The sequence below is a fragment of the Gobio gobio genome (genome assembly GCF_949357685.1).
Source record: "Gobio gobio genome assembly, chromosome: 5".
In the NCBI taxonomy this organism is placed as follows: Eukaryota; Metazoa; Chordata; class Actinopteri; order Cypriniformes; family Gobionidae; genus Gobio; species Gobio gobio.
The window spans coordinates 39,329,374-39,356,256 of NC_137101.1; the positions used below are offsets into that span (position 1 = coordinate 39,329,374).

The 26,883-nt window shown below is 37.3% G+C and overlaps 1 protein-coding gene across 1 annotated transcript; it reads left to right on the top strand.

Annotated features, from left to right (window-relative positions):
- Positions 1–13,321: 13,321 nt before the first annotated feature.
- On the top strand, positions 13,322–15,169 carry LOC307126295 (zinc finger MYM-type protein 1-like; the record flags this gene model as incomplete). Its single annotated transcript, XM_079816760.1, has 1 exon — positions 13,322–15,169. The coding sequence occupies one exon, from the start codon at positions 13,322–13,324 to the stop codon at positions 15,167–15,169; it is 1,848 nt and encodes a 615-aa protein (XP_079672886.1).
- Between the last annotated feature and the right edge of the window lie 11,714 nt (positions 15,170–26,883).

The following is a 26,883-nucleotide window of genomic DNA, read 5'->3' on the forward strand; positions in this document are numbered from 1 at the left end:
ATACTGTAGGCCTAATACATATGGGCAGAGGGTGGGTAGCGATGATGGTGATTTTAAATTTTACTGTAACTGTAATCAGAGCCGCGAAGCAAGGAGATGACTGACAGGACCATAGCGGAGGCAAGCGCAAGATAACTTTTGTTAATAAAAAATATTGATTTTTTTAATGTAAGAGTTTGTCTTTGTTTTATTGTTGTTGTTTTCAATCAAATAATAGTGAACCACAAACTGAGCATTCGTTTTTAAAGAGGAATTTCCAAAGATTTTTTATTTATTAAGATTTTGTGAGTATTTTGTGTCATCCGTTTTTTTTTAAATAAAAGTTTAATATATGTAGTTTTTTTTTTTGTAGGCCTACAATTTTTTTGTAGTTGAGTTTTCATGAAAAATGGTAATACCGGTAATGATGGAAATTCATGGTATGCGGGTGTATGTAATTTGCTTATTCGTTTTGTTAATAACGATATATATAATAATAGTATATAATGTTAATAATGTTTGTTTTGTTCAAAGAGTGGAGGAAGATCAAAATAACCACTACAGCTGCTGAACGTCATTGACAAATCTTTTCTTGATAAATGTATGGATAACAAGTTATGGTGTTGTCACAATTAATCAAAATATCCAACTTTAAGGTTGCTAAATGGCATCTATAAAATTATGATTTTCTCTTCTATTTAAATGCACATTTCTTTTTGAAATTGATAGATTTATATACTTGGAAGTCATGCAAACCAAAAATAAGTAGATCCAAATGGCTAACTCATCATCACTTTCATGGAAGAGCTAACTCTATATTGCCCTTTCTGTAAATGTATTAACTTATACATTTTTAGAAAATAAGACAATTGATATAATTTTTATTTATACTTAAATACAATTTAACTACAATAAACACTTAAAATAAATACTGAAATCATATTATTTATGCTACTATCATAGGTTACTACTCAAATATTTCATTGGTAGAATGCATTCCATAGAGGGTTTTTATTATTCCAGGCCTATGAAATTATAAAACTGCCAGTATAGTTGGCAACGTAATGGATTCTAGAATCATTCAACTGTTCAAAAACGGTGAATTATTCAAGAAAGAAACCTATTTGAAGCTATTTTTTGTTGGAAAAATAGAGAAAAACTGTAAAAAGAAATGTGCATTTAAATAGAAGAGAAAATCATAATTTTATAGATGCCATTTAGCAACGTTAAAGTTGGTTATTTTGATTAATTGTGACAACACCATAACTTGTGTTATCCATACATTTATCAAGAAAAGATTTGTCAATGACGTTCAGCAACTGTAGTGGGCTGCGTTTCCCAAAAGCATCGTAAGCCTAAATTGATCGTAAAAACGATCGTACGAGTGATCTTAATATTAAGGTCTGTTTCCCAAAAGCATCGTAACTTAAGTAGCACTTGAAAATGATCGTAGATCTACGAGTGCTCTGGAGTAATCGTAAAGCTCTAAGTGTATCGTAAGAAGAGAGTTATGAGGTCACCTACAGGACAACCGGCAGATTACACCATTAACTTTATTCAAGTGCATTGTGATAATACTATAAGGTTTTGATTGTACTTTATTGTACACTTTTCTTTATTTTAATATTCTCATTATTATCAATGTTGATTAAAAAAAAACAGTTCTGCTGCTTAATATTTTTGTGGAAACTGACTTTATGATCACTGGATTTTATTTTTTATTTTTTTATGAGGGCAGGTAACAAACAAAAAAAATTATAAATACACATCTGAATTAAATGAGGATATTTATTTCGTCTTTTTGAAAGGTATCTTTTCTTGTTTTTTTTTTGTTCAGCCATTTTGTCAGTGCCTCAGCCTGTAGTTTCTTTATATAGACGTGTTTTGATTGCTAATCCACATCAGATCACAATTATTAGGTGAAACTTCAGAGGAAACGATTCCATATAAGGTTATATTTCAGCACTTCGCAAATGGACAGCGACTCTTAAGTAGCACTTAGAGCGCGCGTTCATGTTAAGTAAATTTTTGGGAAACGCACGTGGAATTGTAGAACACGCTCTTTAGAGCTAAGATACATCGTTATTGGGAAACCCGGCCGTGGTTATTTTGATCTTCCTCCACTCTTTGAACAAAACAAACATTATTAACATTATATACTGTTATTATATATATCGTTATTAACAAAATGAATAAGCAAATTACATGATACACCCGCATACCATGAATTTCCATCATTACCGGTATTACCATTTTTAATGAAAACTCAACTACAAAAAAATTGTAGGCCTACAATAAAAAAAAACCTACATATATTAAACTTTTATAAAAAATTAAAAAAAGGAATACGGATGACACAAAATACTCACATTAATAAATAAAAAATCTTTGGAAATTCCTCTTTAAAACGAATGCTCAGTTTGTGGTTCACTATTATTTGATTGAAAACAACAACAATAAAACAAAGACAAACTCTTACATTAAACAAATCAATATTTTTTATTAACAAAAGTTATCTTGCGCTTGCCTCCGCTATGGTCCTGTCAGTCATCTCCTTGCTTCGCGGCTCTGATTACAGTTACAGTAAAATTTAAAATCACCATCATCGCTACCCACCCTCTGCCGATATGTATTAGGCCTACAGTATTTGCAATGACCATCCCTTGTCCAAAACCGAGCGTATTGTAAAGAAAAGTTATGACTGCTGCGTATAACACTTGTCTGAACATTGCATGGTCACACCCGCTCTTCGTTGTCTTGCGCAGCTTCACCACACATATTTAGCCTACTCCACACAGCTAAATAAATCAGGCTGGGTGCAGATTAATATTTAATATTTCTGATATAACTTTTTCTGTGAAATGCGTTAAGTTGCACAGAAGAAAGCCCATGCCCTGTACAGTTTAAGAAGACTATTATTTTGTTACACAGAACTGGGGAAGGGCTGATGACGTCACATGCTCAGATTTGCTTGACCAATCAGCGGAAAGGGGTGTCTCATGACCGCCAACATGTGGAAAACGAATTTTGAAGTCATTTATCCGTTTTTAACCCGTGAAACGAAAAACAAAAATTTTTCTCGTTTTTTCAGGGTTTTTTTTAAATGAAAAAACGAATAAAGGAGCCATTTTCTCATTTCTGCTTATTTAATTTCAAATAGGAAATCAAACTATCAAAACGTACACGGACCGTCTATCCATGTATCATCTGATCATTTAATTTCCTACATGGAATGGAATAACGAGAAAAGATAAGACGACTTGTTTATTCGTTTTTTTGTTTAGATTAATGAATATGAGATTTCGGCTAGATTTCAAATTTTTCGTTTGTGGTTTACAAATCGGTTTATGGCTTGGATGTTTCATTTGCACGTTTTGATAGTTTATTAGTATAAACAACAAAAAAAAACAAGTTATAGTTGTTTATAGTTTATAGTTTAGTTATAGTTGTTGTTTGATATTTGCCGTCCAAAAATGGGGAAAACATGCATATTCAAGACAAGGGTTGAAGGACTATCACAATTGAAGTGAAATGTGTTGCAACATTTCAGTAACAGTCATACATGCTCACATGATTTTATGCATGATTTTACAAAAAAAAATCGCACCCATCTCTGTTGAGCTCATGATGCAATAACCAATAATATGAGTTTAGATTAGTTCCCGGTGAAGAAAAAAAACTACTGATATCGCGGGAGTTTTTGCCGCTTTCGCGCTGTGCTCAACTCAATCAGTGTGTGACGCAGGACTTTCTGAGGGGGAAATTTCAGTCAGTGTGTGACCCACTCTGAATAATGTGTGTGGGAATACGATGCAAGTAAGATACTAATTTATAATCCTTGTGTTTTTTATGCTACTACAATAACAATGTCTTTTTTTCAAATGCGTAAAAGGTAATTAACTAATTCATAAACGGTTCTTCTCTGTGCGGCATAGCCTACAAGAATGAACTTTTCCACCCCACACAAAAACGCTTAATGTACTTTTTTAATCGACATTACAATATCACAACATTAATCATGTGTTTTTTTTCAGTTACAAGGCAAAAAGTTGCTGTTATGCATGATGATGATGATGTATGCATAATCTTTTGTCAAATTCTTACATTTAATCAGTAAATTAAATGAGTAACATGACAATTCAGTATCAAAATTCGTCTTTGCAATGCTGAGGAAATAGATGCAGCATTTGAAATAACATTGTTTAATGCAGCTCACGTGGGATCAACAATAACTTAATTATTGATTAAGGAAATTAATGTTTTGTTTTAAACTTAAAACGTTGAATTTATTATTATTATTTTTTTCAAAATTGAAACTAAGCAAGTCACTTTTATTGAGTGAGCCATTAAAATTCAACAGATTCATTCGGCTTGTTCATTCAGGAATGAAGCATTATAATGTACAGCGAATTATTAAATCATCCATCAACCAATTCGTTCAAACCATGATTGATTCATTAGCGAAACACCGCCATGGGGTGCTCAGAACTGTTCTGTAGCTTTGTTTGGAGCTATTTCCGCTGATGACATATAGCTAAAACAGAGTATTGTGTGTCTAATGTAAGTCACTTAGGCTTAAATAAATAGCTGTTTTGTAAGCACATTTGTAATGCTGGCTTTTGGAGGAAAAACGGCACTCATCGTGTGTAATTACTAAATAGGAATAGATTGTTTTTCTTTACCGCTTGGACATGACATAAGGAACTCCGTTTCTGGGTTCAAGCCTCATCTCATTTCACTTGAGAATGCCATCGGCGGCCGTTTGTGAGCTCTAATTATTCATATTAAACATTTTGAAAACATTTAAAATACTTATAGTCTACACAACTCTGTGTTCACAGCGTCACAGACATTAATATTTTATCAATTTATAAAAGATAAGGCACTGTCTGGCCATCTAGGATTTTCGTATGGAGATAACGGTAATGATTATACTTTTTTTTGGTAGTATTACACCACATCGTGTGTGTATATTAGCACCGTTTGTTGTTTTCTTGTGGTATAAGATGGAGCGTTTGGACCCGGAAGCGCTGCCGCGTGACGTCAGACTTAACTGATCATCTGATAAAATCATAATAATGACAAATTAAACAGTAAAACATCTTATGTTGATGTGCGTGAAGTAAAGCATACCAAGACAAAAGGCCATAATATAGGAATAGTACAATTGTTAACTTAATAATTTTTTCATTTACTTATTATATTATTATAGCAGGCTCACACACACATGCAAAATGTTTTATACTAATGTACTTTTACACAAATAATGAACAAAATAAAAGATTTAAAAATCACAAAAAAACATGAACGAACAGAGTTGTTTTAAGCTGATAAATTAACCTAGTAAATAAATAATATGAATTAATAATAACATTTAAGTAATAACAACAAATAAACAAATGTAACCATAATATAACAAACGACCTATTTATCTATCGAACTATAAACTATAAATACATATGTAACGTGTGAATATTTTAAACCATAAACTAACTAACTTTATTCTAACATTTTGTTGTTTGTAGAGTCAGTTATTTTTTCGATAGACCTCCGTCTATGCATTACAACCAAATGAAGAGGGAGTTCACTGATGAGCTCCTCAACTGTCTTCTCAAGGAGATCGAGGGGTGCTGTAAATTCAGCAAAGTCCTCGGTCAGGATGGCCAGTTCCCCATTGGCTTTGGTGAGGCCAACCACCTTGATCTCCTCCACCAGTGGTCCTTGCTCCATGACCTGAGTTGTAAAAAAAAAAAAAAAAAGACAAAAAAAAGGACATTTAGAGTAAGTGATATTGAACCTTTTCCTTTATTTTGTAATTAGAATTGCATTTGTGACTTGTCTGCTTGTCACTCACAGCACGCTGCTTTTAGCAAGGAAATGATAGTCTGTTTGTGATCGAGTGATGGTGCACGCTTGTCGGTTGTTAATGCAACTGAAATTAATGTTGAAAGTGAAAGTATAATGAGGGTTATATCAATAACACTATGTTTTCTATTGTTATCAATAAAGCCATACCATCGATAAATATCAATACTGTTTTATCTCCCAGGCTTAGTTTCTGTGCACAAAAATAACAACAAGACACACTTGAAAAAATCTGGCCACAGCCTTTTTTTTTTTTTTTTTTTTACTTTCAAGCAGGTGTTTGATTTTTCAGGACAGAGGGCTTTGTATGTGACACACCTCAACGGTTGTGTAGGTTGTTGAGTTAAACTTAAAAGACTTGGTGTTCCCCTTCAGGTGTGTAATTTTTAATTTGTCATTGAGGTGGATTGTGCTTGGGGCCTGATCTCGCCACAGGGACACGTCCAGGCGTTTGATGGCCAAGTCCAAGATGGGGACTTCCATGCCCGTAACCGTGGTCATCCTCAGTACCTGCAGCGATTAAAATAATGGTACATTAAAAGTCAATATGACAACTTACAAATGTTTAGAAATAACTTATAAATGCATTGTTGTTGTTTTGTAAGTGTTTGATAGAGTTCTGACAAGGTAGAATTACTCTCATTTTCCACCATCCCTTCAAGTGTGAGGTATCCCCCCCCGGGAAAAGAGGTCCTGGTCTAGTTCGGTGACTTCAAGGGATGGAGGAATGAGGGCCTCTCTTGCCAGCCTCTCTTCCTCCTCTGTCAGTGAGAGGGGAGAGGTTCTGTAGATCGCTGTATTTTGCTCAATGTACAGATGATCTGGCCTGTATCGGGAGGACACAGTGTAATTTTTTATAAAGTATGTCACACCCTCTTAAAACACTGCAGTGCATGAAGAGGACTGACACACATACACCGTTCCACCACTTGACAGGGCACCAAGGTGGGAGCTTTCTTTTGTGCCTGGACAAATTACATTATTGACCTGCTGGAAATTTAGGGTTTTTGTTTTTATGTAGTTTTTTATGCATTTGACCCTGATGGGACTGGGCGACTATAGGGATGGGATGATGCCATTCTAATGAGAAGGAGAGAAAAAATTAAGTAAGTTAAAAAAAATTTTTTTTTTTTTTTATGGAATGCATATTTGATAATTTAACTGAATTTAGGACTGGTGGTGGTGCTTAAGATATTGTTGGTCTTTCAGTGTTTCTGTAAAAAATTATAATAGTAATAGATAATAGTAATTATTTATAATATAATAATAATAATTATTATACTACTAATAACAATATACATTTTCCTTAGTTATCAGTTATAATCATCAAAATTAAAAGAAATAAATATTTTTAATATATCAGTCTGTGTGTAATGAATGAATATAGTTGAAAAGTTTATTTGCCATTTGTACCAGTACAGCAATACAGGTACATAGGAATTTTTGTAGCAAAGCTCTTTGAGTCAGCAATAATGCAATACATAAAATCAACATAGAAGACCAGCTAACAAACTACACACAATACATAGACTACACACAATGAATAGACTTCACACAATAAATAGACTCTTGAGAAACAATTAACGAAGAGCAACACAAACCTATGTCAGTAAACCCACACACTAAGATTATTAATTTAAGATACAAATTTAAAATAAACATTATTGCACATTTAATTCAATTTAGTATTGAATACTGTCCCGAGATAATACGTATTATCAGTGCTAAAAAAACTATTATAAAACATTCTCTATTTAACAGAGACTGACACATGAACACAACACAGACTACCTCTCACATCTCTATATAAAAACAGACATGTTTGTTTCCTCTGCTATATCCTTCGCCATCAATCTAACCGTCGCTGGGAAAAAAACTGTTATAAAACCGCACCCTGTGCGAGATAATACTGTCCGGTCTGCCATATCTCAAGTTATATATTGAGTGTTTAGGCCTGAACATTGAGTGTGCAGGGTGGTGTGTATCCCTGAGAATATTCTTAGCTCTCTTCCTGCAGCGTTGTGTGTATAGGGCCTCCATAGATGGAAGATCCGATCCGATGATCTTCTGCGCGGTCTTTATGACCCTTTGGAGAGCTCTCCTTTCTGCCTGGGTAGTGCTTCCAAACCATACAGTGATGCCATTTGTTAAAATACTTTCCACAAGTCCTCTATAGGCCTGGATGAGTGGCTTGCGGCTAAGTCCTGCTTTCCTTAGCAGCCTGATAAAATAAAGCCACCGTTGGGCCTTCTTCACTGTGACAGCAGTGTTTATGGTCCAACTCAGATTTGATGACACATGCAGGCCCAGGAACTTGGACTCTCAGCTTTTTCCACTTCAGTCCCCTTAATGATCAGTGGCTGTAACAAGGGTATATAATATACAAGAATATAATATACAAGTTTCACTTTTTGAATAGAATTAGTGAAATAAATAAACTTTTTGATGATATTCTAATTATATGACCAGCACCTGTATATATGGGTGATTCTTCAATTGGGGGCTATTTTGCCATCTTACATTTTGATGAATGAAATTTGGTTGAATTTTGTTAGAATTATGTCAAGACAAATTATGTAAAGATATAATAATGGCCACAACTGAGCTTAAATATTATTTGAGAATTCTATATCTATTTACCAACTGGCACTGCAAAACGTCATTCCCATCACAACATCAAAAAGTCTCATAATACAAAGAATGTATCAAGGAGATCATTTAAACTAATTTATCTTGCAAACATTGGTAACCTTCAACAATACGTATAAAAAACAAAATGTTTCCATTCAGCGAATTGCATATATTTTCTTGTTCTTACCATCAAAATGTGTTTTTCTGTGTTCATCAAAGCACACTTTTGTTTAATTTCTGGAAAATTTATTTGAGATGTTTTTTCTTTGAATAGCTGGATGAGTATTTCATTAGGCTTTTTATATAGCACCTCAAGATTGAACATAAAACAGTTTTAAAGGTATGTTTGCTGTAAATTAAGCAACGTGGCGGTAATGACATACTGTTCTGGTAATGACAGTGTTTTGGTAATGACATAAATGAAAAGTGCACTGATACATAAAGCACATTTTTTTAATAAAAAAAAGGCTTAAATAATGACTTGTGGTGAGTGTTGTTGAAAGAAATGGACAGATGTGAGGCTATATATATATATATATATATATATATATATATATATATATATATATATATATATATATATATATATATATATATATATATATATATATATATATATATATATATATATATATATGACACAACCATCAACTTGAACATGTTTTGTCTGTTTCTGTTGCTGTGCATTATTTTGTAAGAGAATCCAACCTGACGGTGTGCTTCCTTTAAAAAATGGTACTTCTTCAGTACCTTTCCAGATAGAATCCTGGCAACAATCTGTTTGTTTTTTACTCCAGCTTGTTTGTATTTATTTTTGTGTTCAGAGAGTACCACATTGTGGAAGAGCAGTGTCTTCTTTAGGGCCTTTGGTTGCAGTTTAATTTGTTTGTTTGTTTTTTGCTTTGGGGAGTCTAGTTGTGAAAGCCGCCCAGAAAGCCTAGTGCATCTCTTTTTGTATTTTCTTTTTGTGTCATTTGTAGCTTCTTTTGGATAGCAAAAAGATCACGATAGACTTTTGCTTTAGTTGCCTTAAAGGGATAGTTCACCCAAAAATTAAAATTAGCCAATAATTTAGTCACCCTCAAGTCATCCTAGGTGTATATGACATTCTTCTTTCAGACGAATAAAATCTGAGTTATATTACAAAAGTCCAGGCTAATCCAAACATTAGAATTGGATTAATAGTTGCTCCGTTTTTGAATTCCATAAAAAGGGCATCTGCCCATCAAATAACATGCTCCACGCTGCTCTGGGGTGTTAATAAAGGCCTTCTGAAGCGAATCGATGCGTTTGTGTAAGAAAAATATCCATATTTAACGATTTGCACTTTCACTGCTCGAACCTTGTTGCACTCAAGATCTTGGGGGGGATGTCTGGAGATTTCAAAACAAGGCCTCATGAAGCTTCAAAGCGTTATGAATCAGTGAGCCGAATCAGCGTTTTGAATCGCCAAATTTCAGCAGTTTGGCGGTTTGACACGCGATCCGAATCATGATTCGGCTCACTGATTAATAACGCTTCGAAGCTTCATGATGCCTTGTTTTGAAATCGTCATCACTATGTAAGTCGTTATTTAGGGTTTTTTTGCGCACAAAAACTATTCTCACCGATTCATAAAGTTATTTTAGAACCACTGTAGTGAGATGGACTTAGTAACGACGTCTAGGGCTGTGCAATTAATCGAATTTCGATTTCGATTTTGCCTCCCAACGATCACCAAAATAGTACAATCGAGAAAAAACGATTATTTTGCCATGTTCAGTTTTGCAAGAACACTCTTATTTTGTCTTGCGTTCTGAATGAAATGCGCACGAGCTCATCCGCCCCTCTCGAAGCCACAAATCTCTCTCAGGTCGTCTCGTGAGTCTCGTGTGCATATCATCCGCTGGAATTTAAAAACTCAGCGCGAGTAAAGATGGCAGAAGGAGGGCAGTTACAGCAGCGTTTGGTGAGCAAAAAAGGCAAAACCAACTCCGTTGTCTGGGAACAGTTTGGCTTCGAGGAATCAGACGACGAGCAAGAAACATGCTACGTGCAAGATTTGCTACATGGTAGTGTCTGCAACGCAAGGGAACACCACGAATTTGTTTAACCACTTGAAAATTAAACAGAGTGACCTATGACCAAGGCCGGATTTACCACCGGGCCGATTGGGCCGGTGCCCGGGGGCCTCCGGCCTCCAAGACCACACTAACTGTGGCCCTTTTTTTTTTTTAATTATTATTATTATTAGATTAAATTAAAATTAATGAATGAGTGTGTGTATGTGTGTTAACAAAAAATAATTTGCACACAAAAAAAAAAATCATGATCAGCTTTTCGGTTGTGTCTGATGATGACAATGAGTCAGCATCAGTTTACCGCGGAAACGCGGCAAGACAGGCGGTAGAAGACTGTGAAATAGAGTTGAGGACAAATACAAATAAAAAAAACATGCCATGGATAAAAAACGATGGAGCAGTGGAGCCAATAAAAGGAAAGCTAAAAGAGAGAAGGATATCAGAGAAGAATTAATAAGGAGTACTATTCCAACAATCTCCACTTTTTTTAAAAGTCTCGACTCAAAAGAGCCTGGCGTCACCGGCGCCTGCGGTGGTGATGGTAGCAGCATAGAGGATTGTATTGAACCTGAGCATCAGCACCACAAGACAGAGAACCCAGACACCTGTTCAAGTGCCCTCCCACCTCCACAGTCTCCGACCGAAACCGAGACAGGTGCCTCGGAAGCCGCTGATGGCTGCAGAGACCCGGCGTTCACGGGTAGGTTAACGTACATAACCAGTTTGACAGCCTAAAAAATGTAGGTCTATCTATTATTTTTTTCCCTTATTAAAAACCCTAATTATAGCCAGATCGGCGCAGAAGCCTTTCATCTGCACCCCCCAGGTCCGACCCGACCCACCTAAATAAATTATTTTCCTGATTTAGCTAGAGGCGAGCCCAGCATCTGCATTTCACCGTCTGTCCCCGATGATATGTTGCTTTTTAGTAACGTAACGTTTACTGTATTAATGTTGAATGTTAATTTTTATGACAAGATACGCGTTTTAGGCTTAGGCTATCTATGCATAGATGTGGAACTAGTTCTCTAGTTGAGCGTATTTCACATATTTTAAAAGTAGCCTATTGCCTAACGTTATATCTTTCATCTTTTCCCGTCAGTTCACCAATACAGAGAAGCATCGCTTTGTTGTTTTTAATTAGAACCTTACGCTGATTAAATCATTATTTTATGAGATAAAAATGTGCTTATTTATGTAGGCTATTATGTAACTAGTGGCTCAAGTATACTAATAAATCATAATCTAACTTGCAGGGCTATTATTAGGGTTATAAGTTAACTCAAACTAATACTAATTCACAATCCATGCGCACGCTTTAACAATCCGTGCGCACGGTTTTTTTTAAAACATTTTCTCACGGATTTATTTTAGAAGAAGAACAGCAAACTCCCACGATACTTATTGTTTTATTGTGTATTATTCATCAAATTATATTAACTACAGTGATTCTCTGTAAACGGTTGGCGGAATACAACGATTTAATAAGAATTATGTGCGTCAAAATCTTGTTTAACTGTAATAATCTTAGCACTTTATTATTATTGCCTAATAAACCTGGCATTGTGTATTATGACTGACTTTTAATTTCTTTGTTCCCTTTTCTTCTAAATGCATGTAGCCTAAATGCAACAATAGGCAAATAATAATTATAATAATAATAACAACAATTATTATTATGTATTGTATTTATTTTTTAAATGTATTTATTTATCAATTATTTTTAATTTATGACTATAAATGAGTGCACTTAAAACAGTATTTTTATCATAAAATAATTAATTAATTAATGCGTTATAAAAAAAAGTTTTTTACAGTTTTAGAAATGTTTGTGTAGCCTACTATTCATTTTTAACATGAAAGACTTGAAAAGATACAAATAATGACTCTCTCTCTCTCTGTGTCTGCTGATCTCAACTGTTAAATAACAGATAGGCTATAAGATTAAAATAATATCGGATTTGTCTTATTTTAAATAAACACAAAAACAGAGATGAAAACTAAACTTAAGTAAGAAATTTACTTTTGCTATGGTTAAATACATGTTCAGTAATTTTTATTTTTTGCGCTATTTTACTAGTAAATACACTGAGTTTCATCACCCTGGCATGTGTGGAATTTTGTGCTCCTGTTTGGCGCGCATGCACGCAGTGGCGCTCATTCACGGAAGCTTGACTTTTTGCGGAGATTCACTTGCAGAAGGCTCGTTGTTTCATTGTTTCAAAGCAGCTTCACAGTGTTAAACAGGAAAATAATGCAACAGAATTTTATTCTGCCGTAAAGCCACTCCCAGCTGCTCTGATGAACCTCCGTGCCATCCTCCACCTGAATGGGAGACTTCCCAAAGCGGCTGCTTGAAACTCAAACCTAATCAAACGCAACCAGCACCTAAGCATGGATCATCAATGCAGGACGACTGGCTCAACAACGTTAAAGATCCAGCTTTATGGGGAGACACAAGTAGCGATATTGTTAAATCTATTCTCATCGAAAGGGGTGCAGCGGCTTTTCATAACCGACGATCCAACTATCCAGCTTCTGCCAGGGATAGGACCATTGGTGGTAAAAGGCGTTGCTTCAACAATGATTTACTTACTTCTCATCTACCAAATGGACAGACAGTATCTCGAGAATGGGTCATGTTCTCTCCATCAAATGGAAATATATATTGTTTTGCATGTAAGCTTTTCTCAAAAAAGCATAATCAGTTTGTGGAAGGATTTAGTGACTGGAAGAACTCGGAACGCATTGGGGATCATGAGAAGAGTGATGTGCACAGGAGCTGCATGCTATCTTTACATCAGAGATGTAAGGGCACAGCAACCATTGACTCATCTTTACTAAAACAAGTGGAAGGAGCAAGACAATACTGGAGAGAGGTCCTCAAAAGAGTCGTGGCGGTGATCAAGTTTCTCGGAGAGAGAGGACTTGCCTTTAGAGGTGATTATGAATTGCTGGGTTCACCTCTAAATGGAAATTACCTCGGGATTCTAGAACTGATAGCTCAGTTTGACCCCTTCTTAGCTAGACATATTGAAAAGTTTGGTAAGAAAGGAAGCGGGAATGTTTCTTATTTGTCATCCACAACTTGTGAGGAATTTATTGATGTAATGGGAGAAAAAACTAGGCAGACTGTTGCGGATGAAATTAGGGAAGCCAAATACTTTTCTGTAGTTGTCGACTCTACACCAGACCTGTCCCACGTTGATCAACTTACTTTCATTTTCAGATTTGTTGACAAGAAAGGGAAAGTTGTTGAGCGTTTTCTCGCTTTTGAGCCAATTGAAAGCCACACAGGTGAAAGTTTGGCAGAATGCGTTGTTGCCATGGTTGAGAGCTTAGGCTTGGAGCTGTCAAATTGCAGAGGCCAGTCATATGACAACGCCAGTAATATGTCTGGAAAGTATAATGGACTTCAAGCGCATCTAAAGAAGAGAAATCCTTTAATGCATTATGTACCCTGCGCAGCTCACTCCCTGAATTTAGTTGGAGTCAACACCATAGAGGCAAGCAGCCCAGAAGTTGGAAATTACTTTAGCATGTTGCAGTCACTGTATACATTTTGTTCCTCCTCTACCAACCGATGGGGGAAAGTTTTCCGCAACACCAACGGGATAAGTTTGACACTGAAATCTCTTTCAGGTACACGATGGAGCTGTCGAGCAGATGCCACCAAAGCTCTATCGAAAAACTATGCAAAGATAGAGGAGGCACTTGCAAATATAGCAAGCTCAGATGAGGAAAAAAGAGACACCAGACATGAAGCAGGGGTGCTGTGTGCTAAGTTGAAATATCTAGAAACTGCATTTATGGCCTTTTTCTGGGATACAATCCTTGACAGATTTCAAGCCACAAGCATAATGCTACAAAAAAGTGACATCAACATGTTGACAGCGGTGGGTCTACTCGAGTCACTGCGTGCGTTTGTTTCCACACAACGTGATCAGTTTGAGATGTATGAAAAAGCAGCTCTGAATGTAACAGGTGTGCTCCACACCTACAAGTGTGACCTACAACGAAGCAGAAAACGGAAAACCTTTGGAGATGAAGGGAGTGAGCCTAAAGAAGATCCAAGCAACCTACATGATGGGAGGAAGAAATTCCAAATAGACACGTTTAATGTCGTCATAGACAAACTGGTTAGCTGTCTTGATCATCGTCTGTCTGCCTACAAGGAATTGACGGATATATTTGGAGTTTTGTTCATGCCAGAAATAACGAGCAACAGTGAGGTCACAAAACACGCCAATGCTCTACTCTGTGCATATCCGTCAGACCTAAACAGCAGCTTTGCCAACGAGCTCATACAATTCAGAGCATTCATGTGTGAGCAAGACAAGTCGCCATCAAAGATGCTGAACACCGTGTTGGAACTTGGCCTGCAATCCGTCTTCCCTAATGTGTATGTGGCCTTGAGGATGTTTCTCACTTTGCCAGTGACAAACTGTGAAGGGGAGCGCTCCTTTTCCCACATGGCGAGAATTAAAAATGAACTGAGAACAAGGATGAGTCAACAACGCTTGAACTCTCTTGCAATTCTGGCAATAGAGTCGGATCTTGTCAGAGACCTGGACTTTACTGAAGTCGTGGAGGAGTTTTCTAGGAGAAAGGCCAGAAAAAAGACTGTTGCATAAGGTCCCAGACAGAAAAGAGTCCCTTGTGCGGATAAACTACAGCCTGTACCCTGTATATATTTGATCATCTGTTTCTCCAAAGTCAGCTCTTTAAATAAAATTGTGTTCACTGTGGGAAGCTAGTTTGATTTTGTTGACATGACTTTAGACATGACTATAGTTATTCTTAGTTATGTTATTAGGCTGTATTGTCATAGATTTTAATCTGCTTTGTTGCAATAAATTCTGTTGATTTTGTTCTGTGATTAGTTTCCATTTTGTCTTTTGTTTTATAGATATTTATAGATCTCCTTTGCGGTCACAGATAACATCACAAGAAATGGAGTTGGAGAAAGTGGTTTTGTTTTAAACTAAAGAAAAACCCACATGATTTTTTTAAGCTGTGTGAATTTGGGTCACGAGTTCTGGGGGGCCTCGAAAATTTTGTGCCCAGGGGCCTCTGTTTTCTAAATCCATGCCTGCCTATGACAATCTAATAAAGAAACAAAAACTGACGAGAGCAGGGGTGCCGTGTAAACGTCCTTTTCTCCCCCTCATATTTTTCAAATAATTCTCTCTTTGTAAACTTTGTTCAATGCATGCGAGTGCTGCCATATTTTCGAATATGACCAGTCGTTTTCGCCGTCATCACCCGGGTTTAGTGCCAGAAGACGCGAATGAGAAGCCGCGCGCGCTGTGAGAAAATGTATCTCTGTGCGCTCATCCGAGAGCGCGCACACGTCTCTCAGCGCGCAGATATTGAGTTCTCTTTCAAGTCTTGCTCTTGAACGGACAAACTCACACAAAACGTATGTCAACATGTCCATCTTGATGAGTATCCTAGCAGACATAGTCTGTATATGGCAGCCTTAAGTGAACTTTATACAGTCGATAAAGACGACGCATATCCGATCATTAGGTTTTAAAGAGGCAGTAGCCTTTACTGCTGTCTGTCTGTTTAATGTCAAACAACAAAAGACAAGGACATCACTCACCGCTCTTGATTTAATAGCTTTTGTAAGTTTAACAGGATTAATCTTTAATTTATGCACTCAAATATGCAATGTTATTTTACATTTGATACATTTCTGTACCTGAAAACTAATGTTAGACGTACCTGAAAAGCATATCTAGCCGAACCATATTGTTGATCTTATTTATTTGTGGTTATCATTTTTACGTGAATACTTTGATTTGAATATATGTTATATTATTTATTTTAATAGTTCAAAAAGTACAACAAATGTTACAATTTCAATTGAATTGTTGAAAGGTGTATTTTTAATAAATACAACACATTCCCAAAGTCATGTGAAATAATCGTGTTACATAATCGTGATTTCAATATTGACCAAAATAATCGTGATTATGATTTTTTCCATAATCGAGCAGCCCTAACGACGTCTTTAGTACCTTTTAAGGGTCTTGAGAGTGAACCGTGAATTGTGCCAATGGAGGCCTTTCAGAGCCATCAGATTTCAACTAAAATATCTTCATTTCTGTTCCGAAGATGAACGGAGGTCTTGCGGGTGTCGAACGACATGAGGGTAAGTAATTAATGACAGAATTTTCATTTTTGGGTGAACTAACCCTTTAAAAACTCGATCGCTCTGAAAAACAAATAGTCAATCAGCTCTATTTCACTCTTTTAAGTTTAAAGTTACATACCTTACTTTTGATCCACATGCCCTGCTCATCTGAAATGGTAGTCTTCACATTCAGATGAGGCATGTATCACATTCTCCTGTTTTCCGGCAGGCTTTTTGTATTATTATACTATGTAAAAAATATATATATTTTCTCCAGAGATGTACTTAAACTTAAAATTATTGGATTTTTAACTAAGTCAGAATGACAGTTCTTGTGTGAACGTTATAGACCTATTACATGTCAACGCAATATTCTTTCCTATTGGTATAAGTGTTTAAAATATTTAATTTACAACTAATTATATTAATTTAAATCTTTATTTATTTTTACTGGGCAGCCAGGGTAGGCTATGACAACCGTCATATATCCTGTCATACCCAGCTGATGCGAAGTGTATGTGAATTTATATCTACACAGGAGAAAGCCCTGTCTAGGCTCTGCCCCGGTAAGGGTTGTGTTGAGTCATTCGTTAGTCTGGTTGTTTGATTAATAAAAGAGGAAATGCAGTTGCAATAAACGCGTTAAGAATCCGTACAGCTGTAGCAGCGCAGGACTTTTATTCTGGTGTGCAGAACTGAGGAAGAACTGATGATGGAACAGTTTGATCTTCGGCTGACCAATCAGCAGAAAGGAGCATATAATTTCCGCCCACGTCTAGAAATTGATTATTTAAGACATTTATTCAATTACTACCTCTGAATAAAAAACGTTTTTTGTTTTTTTAATACCCGTTTCTAAAAGGAAAATCAAATTGCCAAAATATACACTGACCTACACGGATTGTTTTTCTCTCACCACCTGTGTAAAAAATCCCCAGCTGAATTACCTACTGTTTTTTGACAAACACCAAGGTTGTGTGGTAATTTAATTGCCGTCCGAATCCGCATTTCTGAGTTTTCAAGAATATCAAAATTCACTGTTTATATAATTTTTGACCACTGCAGAGCACCGCTTGGTTGAGCTTCGCTGTAATTTGGATGCATTTTAAAGATCTTGACTTTTATTACTAAAATTCTGGCAAATATTTACAAGAGCAATATATTTAATCACAGCTCAAAGAAGAAAAGCACGTAAACATTTGAAATGGGCCATTATTACGCCAGCAATTATGTATGTTAAAATAACCACAGCATTATGTTTCGCTCATGTAAATAAGAGGCTGTATTAACTTATTTTGGCTCATTTCCATGTGAAATAAAATTACATCCTTTATTTTGAGATAAATTACAAGACAGAAAACCATTTTAACTATAATGTGGATCTACATATCTTCCTATATTTAAACTGACTTAAATAATTAAATGATAATTAGGATATTATTTTCCTATTATTAAATTAAATATGCATTTATTGTTATTATACTAAGCATATGACATTTTATTTAGAGCATACAATCATGTTATTGACCAATTGAGTAGCGCGTTCCCAGGTGCGCAGGATCACAAAACTCGCTCCTCCACCGTGAATAAATCACCCCATCCAAATGCACAAGTTTTATCACTGAGGTGACATGCAAATTAGTTTTTACGGACGTCCACATGAGAAACAATTACCGTCCGAATAGGGCTATAGTCTACAATTAATATGCCAACGTGGTACTGTTACAGCGAATCAATAAAATCATTGTAAATGAATGAAAACTGCTCAAATGCATAACCACAATGCCCCTAAGTAGGCCTTTGAGAATATAAACTTACTTTGATGTGATGCAACAAGTCATCGGCTCTTCCATGTCCCAAGAACTGAGATCCAAAGTATCTCGATTGGACACAGTCATCCTATCAATATCTAACATGAATGTCGAGCTGCTTTTTCTTAGACGTCTAATTGAGGCTCTCATCAAACATCAGCACGAATGGCCCAGCCTTGTTGATGGCATCAGCAAGCTGTTTTTTGAAGAATGGTGCTAATCTGAATCTGATGATGTACCCCGTTTTATCTTTGCCACATGCAGCGAATGACTTAGCGATGTCAGAGTCGAGAAACATTGCTTTAAAAAGCTCACCAATCCTTCCATTGGCGTTCAGAGAGTAGTGTTTGACCGCAGTGCACAGACACCACAGAACCTCTGTGCGCAGTGTTGGTGTGGCACCCAACGTCACCCGGAGGTCTGCCATAGTCGATGCTGAAGCCGTAAAGTTGGTTTGGACGGTGGCACTGGTTTGCGGTGGTGTAGGCCTTACGGTAGCAGCAGCACAGAAACTGGCGATTGATAACTGTTCTCTGCGTATTCCAGATTTATGGCTGGTACATTGCATATGCGACCGAAAAGCGTTAACCCCCATCCAAGTTATACTGATGGGTTTTTTTACAAATTGAACCGTAAGCCTACCGGCCTTTCCCCTTTAGAGGCCAGAGCCAGTCTTTAAATGCCGGGTCCTCTAGCTATTTATCGGAAAATTTGCATTTGCCCATGTTTGTCTAGGTAGCCTAGCTGTCAGAGCTGTTAAGTCATCCACTAGTCATCCAGTTCAGCGCGTAAAATGTTTCATCCAGTTTTGCGACCGAAAAAAACTTCTTTGTTGCTCTGGTTGGTTGTAGCGATCCTATTGCGTGCAGAGGGAATTTGAAAGACAACCGTTTATCCCATAGTTTGCAAAAAAAATATTCAAAACATTAATATCTCATAAAATAGTGATTAATACATTTGAATGGCCTTAATTTTTACTAATTTGATTTACTATCTTTTAATACTTTTTAAAACCCCACCGACACCCTGCCATAATTTTCCTCTTTTTCTCAATTATTTATTGCATCCAAAATGGGAACAGTGATTTTGAAATGGATTCTGATACAAGTTAAGAAGATAAATGTGGAGATGCCTGTGAACTGGAAAAGTAAAATAAACAATCCAGTGACCACCCGTCTGATGATTATGTGGACATCATACCAACAAAATCAAGTCACTCAAGAACACAGACCTGTGACAGTCCCACTCCCAACACTGATTTTTTAGGTCATATCACTAATGATGCCGAGCTTAGTATTTCAGCTTAGTATGCCACTGGAGTATTTCTGAAAGTTTGTGTCAGAAGATATGAAGAAAATAGAGGACGCTGCAGACACTGTGGTAAAGGCTACACCAACACACTTTGCAGCAAGTGCAATGCCCATCTCTGCATAACTGCCTTTGGGACTATCGTAACTGAATATGGCTATGTACAAAGCTAAATTACATAAATGCCAAAGTTTTAATTCAGTTCATCATGCTTTGTAATTACAATCTAAATATATTTTTTAATAATAAATTATTTTTCATAAAAATATGACTTGTCCAATTATTAATATTGTGTGATTATTAGTGTATATATATGCTACTTATATAATCATTACACCCTGCAAATTAACCCTTAGATGTTCTCTAAATTTTTTCAGACAGTGAGTGAAATTGCTGAAATTCTGCTACCCAGCAGGCCCAACGTTGCAATATTACAACATTCCCCTAAAAACTTACTAAAATGTCGAAAATGTAAAAAAAAACATTTATTTCTGCATTAGAGGCCTCCTACAACAACATGTATAAGGTGGAAACATTTGTTTACAGGTTTTTTTCTATATTTGGGTCTTTCAGGGTTAACTGGACCTCACTCTCACACACACGCGCACACACACACACACACACACACACACACACACACACACACACACACACACACACACACACACACACACACTCAGACGCCTAACTAACCCTTGATTACGAGGACATTCTGGGTTTAACTGGACCTCACTCACACGCCACTAAACCTGTAAAAGTAAAACGCACACCTAAGGAAATAGTGCTACAATGCGCTGTTGCTATATCAGCCAACACATTTGAAGCAAAATGCAAGTTGAATGAACCTGGTTGGAGAAAATTCAGTGATCAAACAAACAGACACAGCAACACACTGGAAATAGAACCAAATTATATTGCCTTCTAATAAATGCATGTATTTGTACATATCTTTGTTTAAACAGTGTTTTAACAAAGGATGTCTTGAACACTAAATATAGTGTTAACTCAGCCTCTTCTGGCCCAACAACACTTTAGGAGAACTTTAGAGAAGCCACGGGCATTAATGGAAGGCGACAATGACCTCTCGAAGAACTCTAAGAACATTTCTTTTTCAGCATTAAACCTCGGTTCCTCACAAAATCCCTTATATTTTGGGCTGTTCTTTCTCTCAGAACAGAGTCCTCTGCAGTCTTGCACTGCTCACACTCTGCCTTTGTTGCAAGGTGTCCCTTTGAAATATGGACGTTGAAATGTTTAATGACAGCATTCACTTCATTTGGGCTCCATGGCCTTTTCACAATTATTCTCTGCAAAACAAACAAACAAACATATACATACACATACATGTACAGTATACCAATGTGTATATTGTAATATAAAACATTCCAGGTTTTTCTCTACATAATGGACTTCAATGGCAACCAAAATGTTGAAGGTCCAAATCAATGCAGTTTCAAAGGAAGGGCTTCAGAGGCTCTGCACAATCCCAGGCGAATAGCAGGGTCTTATGTAGCGAAGTGATTGGCCATTCGGTCCTTCAACCATTGGTTGCCATGGAAGTCCATTATGTGGAGAAAAATCCTGGAAAAAAAAAATTCCTCAAAAAACTTCATTTATTTTCCACTGAAGAAAGAAACATGAACCATCTTAGATGAGATGGGGGTGAGTAAATTATCAGGAAATTTTCTTTTTGAAGTGAAATAATCCTTTAAGCAGAAGTCAAGCATGCGATTACATTAAACAGAACAATACCGTCTGCTGGTTGAACCCTAATATAGTTATGGTTGGTGTGAATGGGCCTTAACGGTTTAATTCTCTTCGACTGAAAGTTAATGCAATTATTGCTGCATTGAAAGCATATCCAGTGTGTAAAAGTGTGCATATGAGTCTACAACTTATCCACAATAAAGAAGCTGACACATACGCCAATCAACATCTTTTCCTCAAACCCTAACCCTAACCCTAACATGACAGTCCTCGTAGTCAGTCGACCAAGGTTTTCTTTGGTTGATTACAGCCCCAGTTGGCAGTATTGACGGCAAAATAGGCTACAAAATATTTCGTTCTGTATTGACAGGTGCAATATTTGAAAATCAATATTTTATTTTAAGAATTAAGGTCCTTTCACACGATGGTTTTATTTTTGGATCAGCTGTTTGTGTAATGAGAGCTTCCACACTGAGCGCGAATGTGCTGCGGTGAAAAAACGCCGTTTATTTTTTCCGTTTCGATGCCGATTTTTTTTAACACTCGCAGCGATAGAAAAGGCTTAAACCAATCACATACAAGGAAACAAAGGTGATGAAATGTCCAGTTGATGTCACTAGTCATTCAATCAACATTAACCTTTGCCAGGTATCGCATTTCTCACAAGATTACAGCTGTAGTTGTGTTTACAGCTGTACAGATGCAGCTGTGTTTGCCCACTATAGGCTACAGATTACGATATTATAATCAATACGTTGATTTCTTTTTTTCTAACCTAATTGTAGAAAGTGAATGTGTTTCCGTCAGTACGACTGTGGCACTTAAATGTTTACATTGTGACTCAACTGGAAACATAGCTGGTAACAGAGCTGCTCTGGATCGATTGGTTCCTGAAGTGTGTGTTTGTCTCGTCAGATGCGGTGCTACTGTCTCTGGAGGAGCTCCTCAAATTGTCCCACGGACATTTGAAAGTAAGTGCGGAACCGGCCATGTTAAAGTTTTAGCTCCTGTACAAGATTAGCATACTCCCCTTCAGACTTTCTGTTTTTTAAGACTGGGTGCACCCAAAACCTTCTTTGCGGTCTTTTAAAGAAAAATGAAAAGCTCGTCTCCACTGAATGATGAAATGTCCGTGTTTTCTCAGCTGTCGCCGCAAATGTTTTGTAATTTTGGAGCTCTGAAACGTCGCAAACTTGCGTTGCAGCTGATGTGAATGGTTTTGACGCGAACTATTCGCACACAAAATATTCACTTTTTCCGCTTCGCTTTTCCGTTACATGTCCGGTGTGAAAGGGCCTTTACAATTATATCTGCATTTATGTCAAAACCTAGAGACTTTCAAACATCAAATTGTTATTTATTAATATGTATTTGTGTCAAAATGACATATAAACATCTTTTCCTATTCAATTTTTTTCCTATTCACGCTTGCGTGTCGCGTGAAAAAGCATTCAAGCGTTCCAGCATGCACGCATTTTCCGGTAGACAACAGAGAACAACAGATCTTAGATATTCAAACAGTATTTCACATTAAAGAAAGAGAATGGAGAACGAAATATAACTGTGCAGCATCAGTGAAGAGCGGCTCTGTGATCAGCTATATAAACGCTGCTCCATCTGAAAGCACTGCGAATTTGAGTCGCTAATGTGAGTTTAAAAAACGCATCAAATATCTTCACCAACTAGTAAAACGAAGCGTTCATTAACCTGTGTTGTCCAACAAAATACAATGTCAATCAGCAATTTATTATTATGAAAATATCAGAGAAGGCTTGAAGAACTAAAAAGCGTTTCTTTATTTTACTATATCTCTTTACGTAAATATTATTTTCTATTTTCAACTATAATTTTGTAGCCTGGTCTTACCAGACTCTCGTACATTTAATTTGTACATAGAGTCTGGCCACTCTCCATTGACAAGCGTTTACTTGCTTGAGGGCGGGTACTTTGTTGAAGTTTAAAACTATTGGATCTGGCAAGAGTCAATCTGGATCTGCCTAACCAATCGCTAACGTTTGGTCGTGACGTATGTCACGCGCCGTTCGCCTTTGATTCTCACATTAACTGAGCACACCACCTTAGTGTCAGTGATAAAACATTGTGCATTCGGATTGTGATTTATTCACGGTGGAGAGGAGTGTTTTGTGATCGGGAACGCGCTGCTCTCGTGGTGTATATCTCGTGCAATCATAACATGATTGTATATGCTGTAAATAAAATGTCACATGCTTGGTATGATAAGAATAAATGCTGCCGTAAATAACAGCCCAAATTAAATGTTTACGTGCTTCTTTTATTTTTTGAGCGGTGATTAAATATTTTGCTCTTGTAAACACTTGCCAGCATTTAAAGAAATACAAGTCTAGAAATGCAAATTACAGCTCATGCAACCGTACGGTGCTCTGCAGGGGTCTAAAAAGGATATAAACAGTGAATTTTGAAGTGATCTATTCTTGAAAACTCAGAGATGTGGATTCGGAGAGCAATTACATTACCACACAATAGGGTTGCCACCTTTGGTGTGGCAAAATAAGGGACACCCGTTCACAACCCCCGGACCCCCCCCCCCCCCCCCCCCCCCCAGAAAAAAAAAAAAAACACGTCATGAAATTATTATTTCTACATTGACAACTTGACAGCTCAATAATAAACCATAAGAAAATATGAGATCAAGTATGTGAACTTGCAACAGAACACATTTTATATTATTTTACATTTTTTTATTTTATTTATTTCTAAAGAACTCTTTAGTAGCCTATTTGGTGCACTTTAAAGGGACAGTTCAGCCCAAAATGAAAATTCTGTCATAATTTACTCGCCCTCGTGATGTTCCAGACCTGTATGAGTTTCTTTGTTCTGCTGAACACAAAAGAAGATATTTTGAAGAATGTTTGTAACCAGGCTTCTTTGGGGGCACCATTGACTTCCACAGTAATCTTCCTGTGTTCAACATAACAAAGAAATACATGTTTTGGAACAACTTGAGGGTGAGAAAATGATGACAGAATTTTCATTTTTGGGTGAACTGTCCCTTTAAGCAGTCATTCTGAACCAGTAATCACTTTTTTTGAATTTCAAAAATGTAATTTTTTTAAATTAATTTACTTAAATTATGACTATATTATCATGTAATTATTTGTCCCATTTTTATCTAATTTTTTTTTTTAAATGTCATAAACTTTATATGACAGGATTATTGGTTATGTATGATTATAGCGTAGCTAAATTATAAATTAATAATTACATTTATTAGGCTATAATCTATTAATTAACCTGTCTAAAAAATAATAATTCTGTCTGCCAAGCTCTGATAATGTATGGAATATTATATTAATATATTATCCATTAAAAAGAACTATAGGCTACCTTTAGAAGCACAGATGTGTGTGTCACCGCTGTTTCTTTAAGTCAGACAGTCTGAGCAACTGAAATGCTTCTCACAAAGTGTGCAGTTGGCCTGAGGTTCATCATGAGTTACTGGACAGACCCATTGATACCTGTTTGATATTCAGCTCTATATCTGGAGATTCTCTTGCGTTTAAACGGTGGACGCGACGCGAGCTCGACATGTTTTTAAAAAACCGCGCAAGTTTACAGGCACACGGCACAGCGCATGTTCTCGAGACTCCACCGCTATGACAACAAAGCCGCTAAAACGCAATCACGCACAAATGAGCTCCTGTACTACTTATTGTGAAATTGATTTGTTTATATTTGCTATCAGTATTCTCCACACTGCAAAATCCTTATGTGTTTATTGAACTATGTGTGGACCTATGAAAAATACGGAACAAATCGCGTCCCGTATTGGTTTGATACGGAACGCGTCATTTTGCTTGTAAATACGGGACGATTCCGTATTTTACGGGACGGGTGGCAACCCTACCACACAACCTTGGTGTTTGTCAAAAGCAGTCGGTAATTCAGCCTGGGGTTTTTTCGCGGGTGGTGGGAGACGGAAGGCTTCAGCCAACTCCTTCACCACTAACGGAGCGAGCTGAAAAAGACTTTTCCCGGACCACAACATCATGGCCACCAACAAAACTCAGCAGTGATTGTTCTTGTGTTTGTTTGTTCAGGGAAGAAGGAGGCGGGAACCGGCGAACGTTTAACAACTTTTAATCAAATAATAAACACGAAATGAAAGTAAAAGCGGCAGCCCCTCACGGACGGCTGCCGCGCACATACATAACCAAACGTAAACAAAACACAACTTAAAATCCAGGCCAGGTCCTCTCTCGTCCTTCACCGGTGTCGCTCGTCCTTATATGCCTCCGTGCTCCCTCATGAGAGGACTCGAGACCAGTGTGTCTCATTCTCAATTACGCACACCGATCCATGCTCGCTCGCTCGTCCACCTCGCTACACTCCGGCTTTAACTTCTGGACATTCGTCAGAGGTGCCACACACTTGCATCTTTCACCGCCGCCATTACTGAACTACAACATTAGCACGACATCAACGTCATCCCTCTCAGCCACTCCCTCTGTTCGCTGATTGGACCAGTAAAAAATTGTTCGGGAGAAAACCTAAGCATATACAGCAGTCCCAGACGTACTGAGTACTGAAGGAAAATTAAAATTGAGTGAAAGTACGTAGGAGGGCGGAGCCAGGCTAATAATTTTGTAGGCTATTTTAAAAATCCAACTACTCACCCGCCCTATAGGTTGCACGTGAGGGGAAAAACTTGGATTTCTTCCACTTAAATTTCTCTTTTACTGTAACTCTTTATATAAATTTTATTTTCTACTTAAAAATTATAATTTCGTTATTTTACTAACCCAAATGACTCGTCCGCAGGCTTTCTAATAGTTTGCACGTGAGGGGGGGAAACATAGCTTTCTTCTAGGATCTAGAGAAATAAAGCATTACCCAAGTCTGCTTCAAGCCGACCCTGTCTAATTCCTTCCTTCCCTAAACTGAACCTTGGAAGAAGCATCAGCCGCCGCCATGCAAACTTTGCCGTCATCAACGCAGTTTGCGGACGTCACATCATCCCTCGCGGTCCTCCATCAGGCTCTGCTTGACCTGAGGAGTGACCAGGAGACCACTTCCAGGTGAATGTGCAGGCCCAGCAGGAGGACCGCGAGGTATGGGCAGAGGCGCCTGTGGTCCCAAGCACGTCCACCCACCTGGCCCTGAATAAGATGGAGATGATCCAGACATTTTTTGAAAAAAAAAAACGTCCAAAGCCGCAGGAGCAATGGCCTCTTAGTCTGATTCCCCTACTGTCGTGGGAGGCTAAGACCGCCGCACAACAACTCGCGATCCATAAGCTCCTGGTATTCGACAACTTGAAGAGGGCCATCTTACAGCGGGTCGGCCGAAGCCCCGAACAGCACCACCAGCGATTCCATTCGCTGGAGCTGGGTGAAAGTGG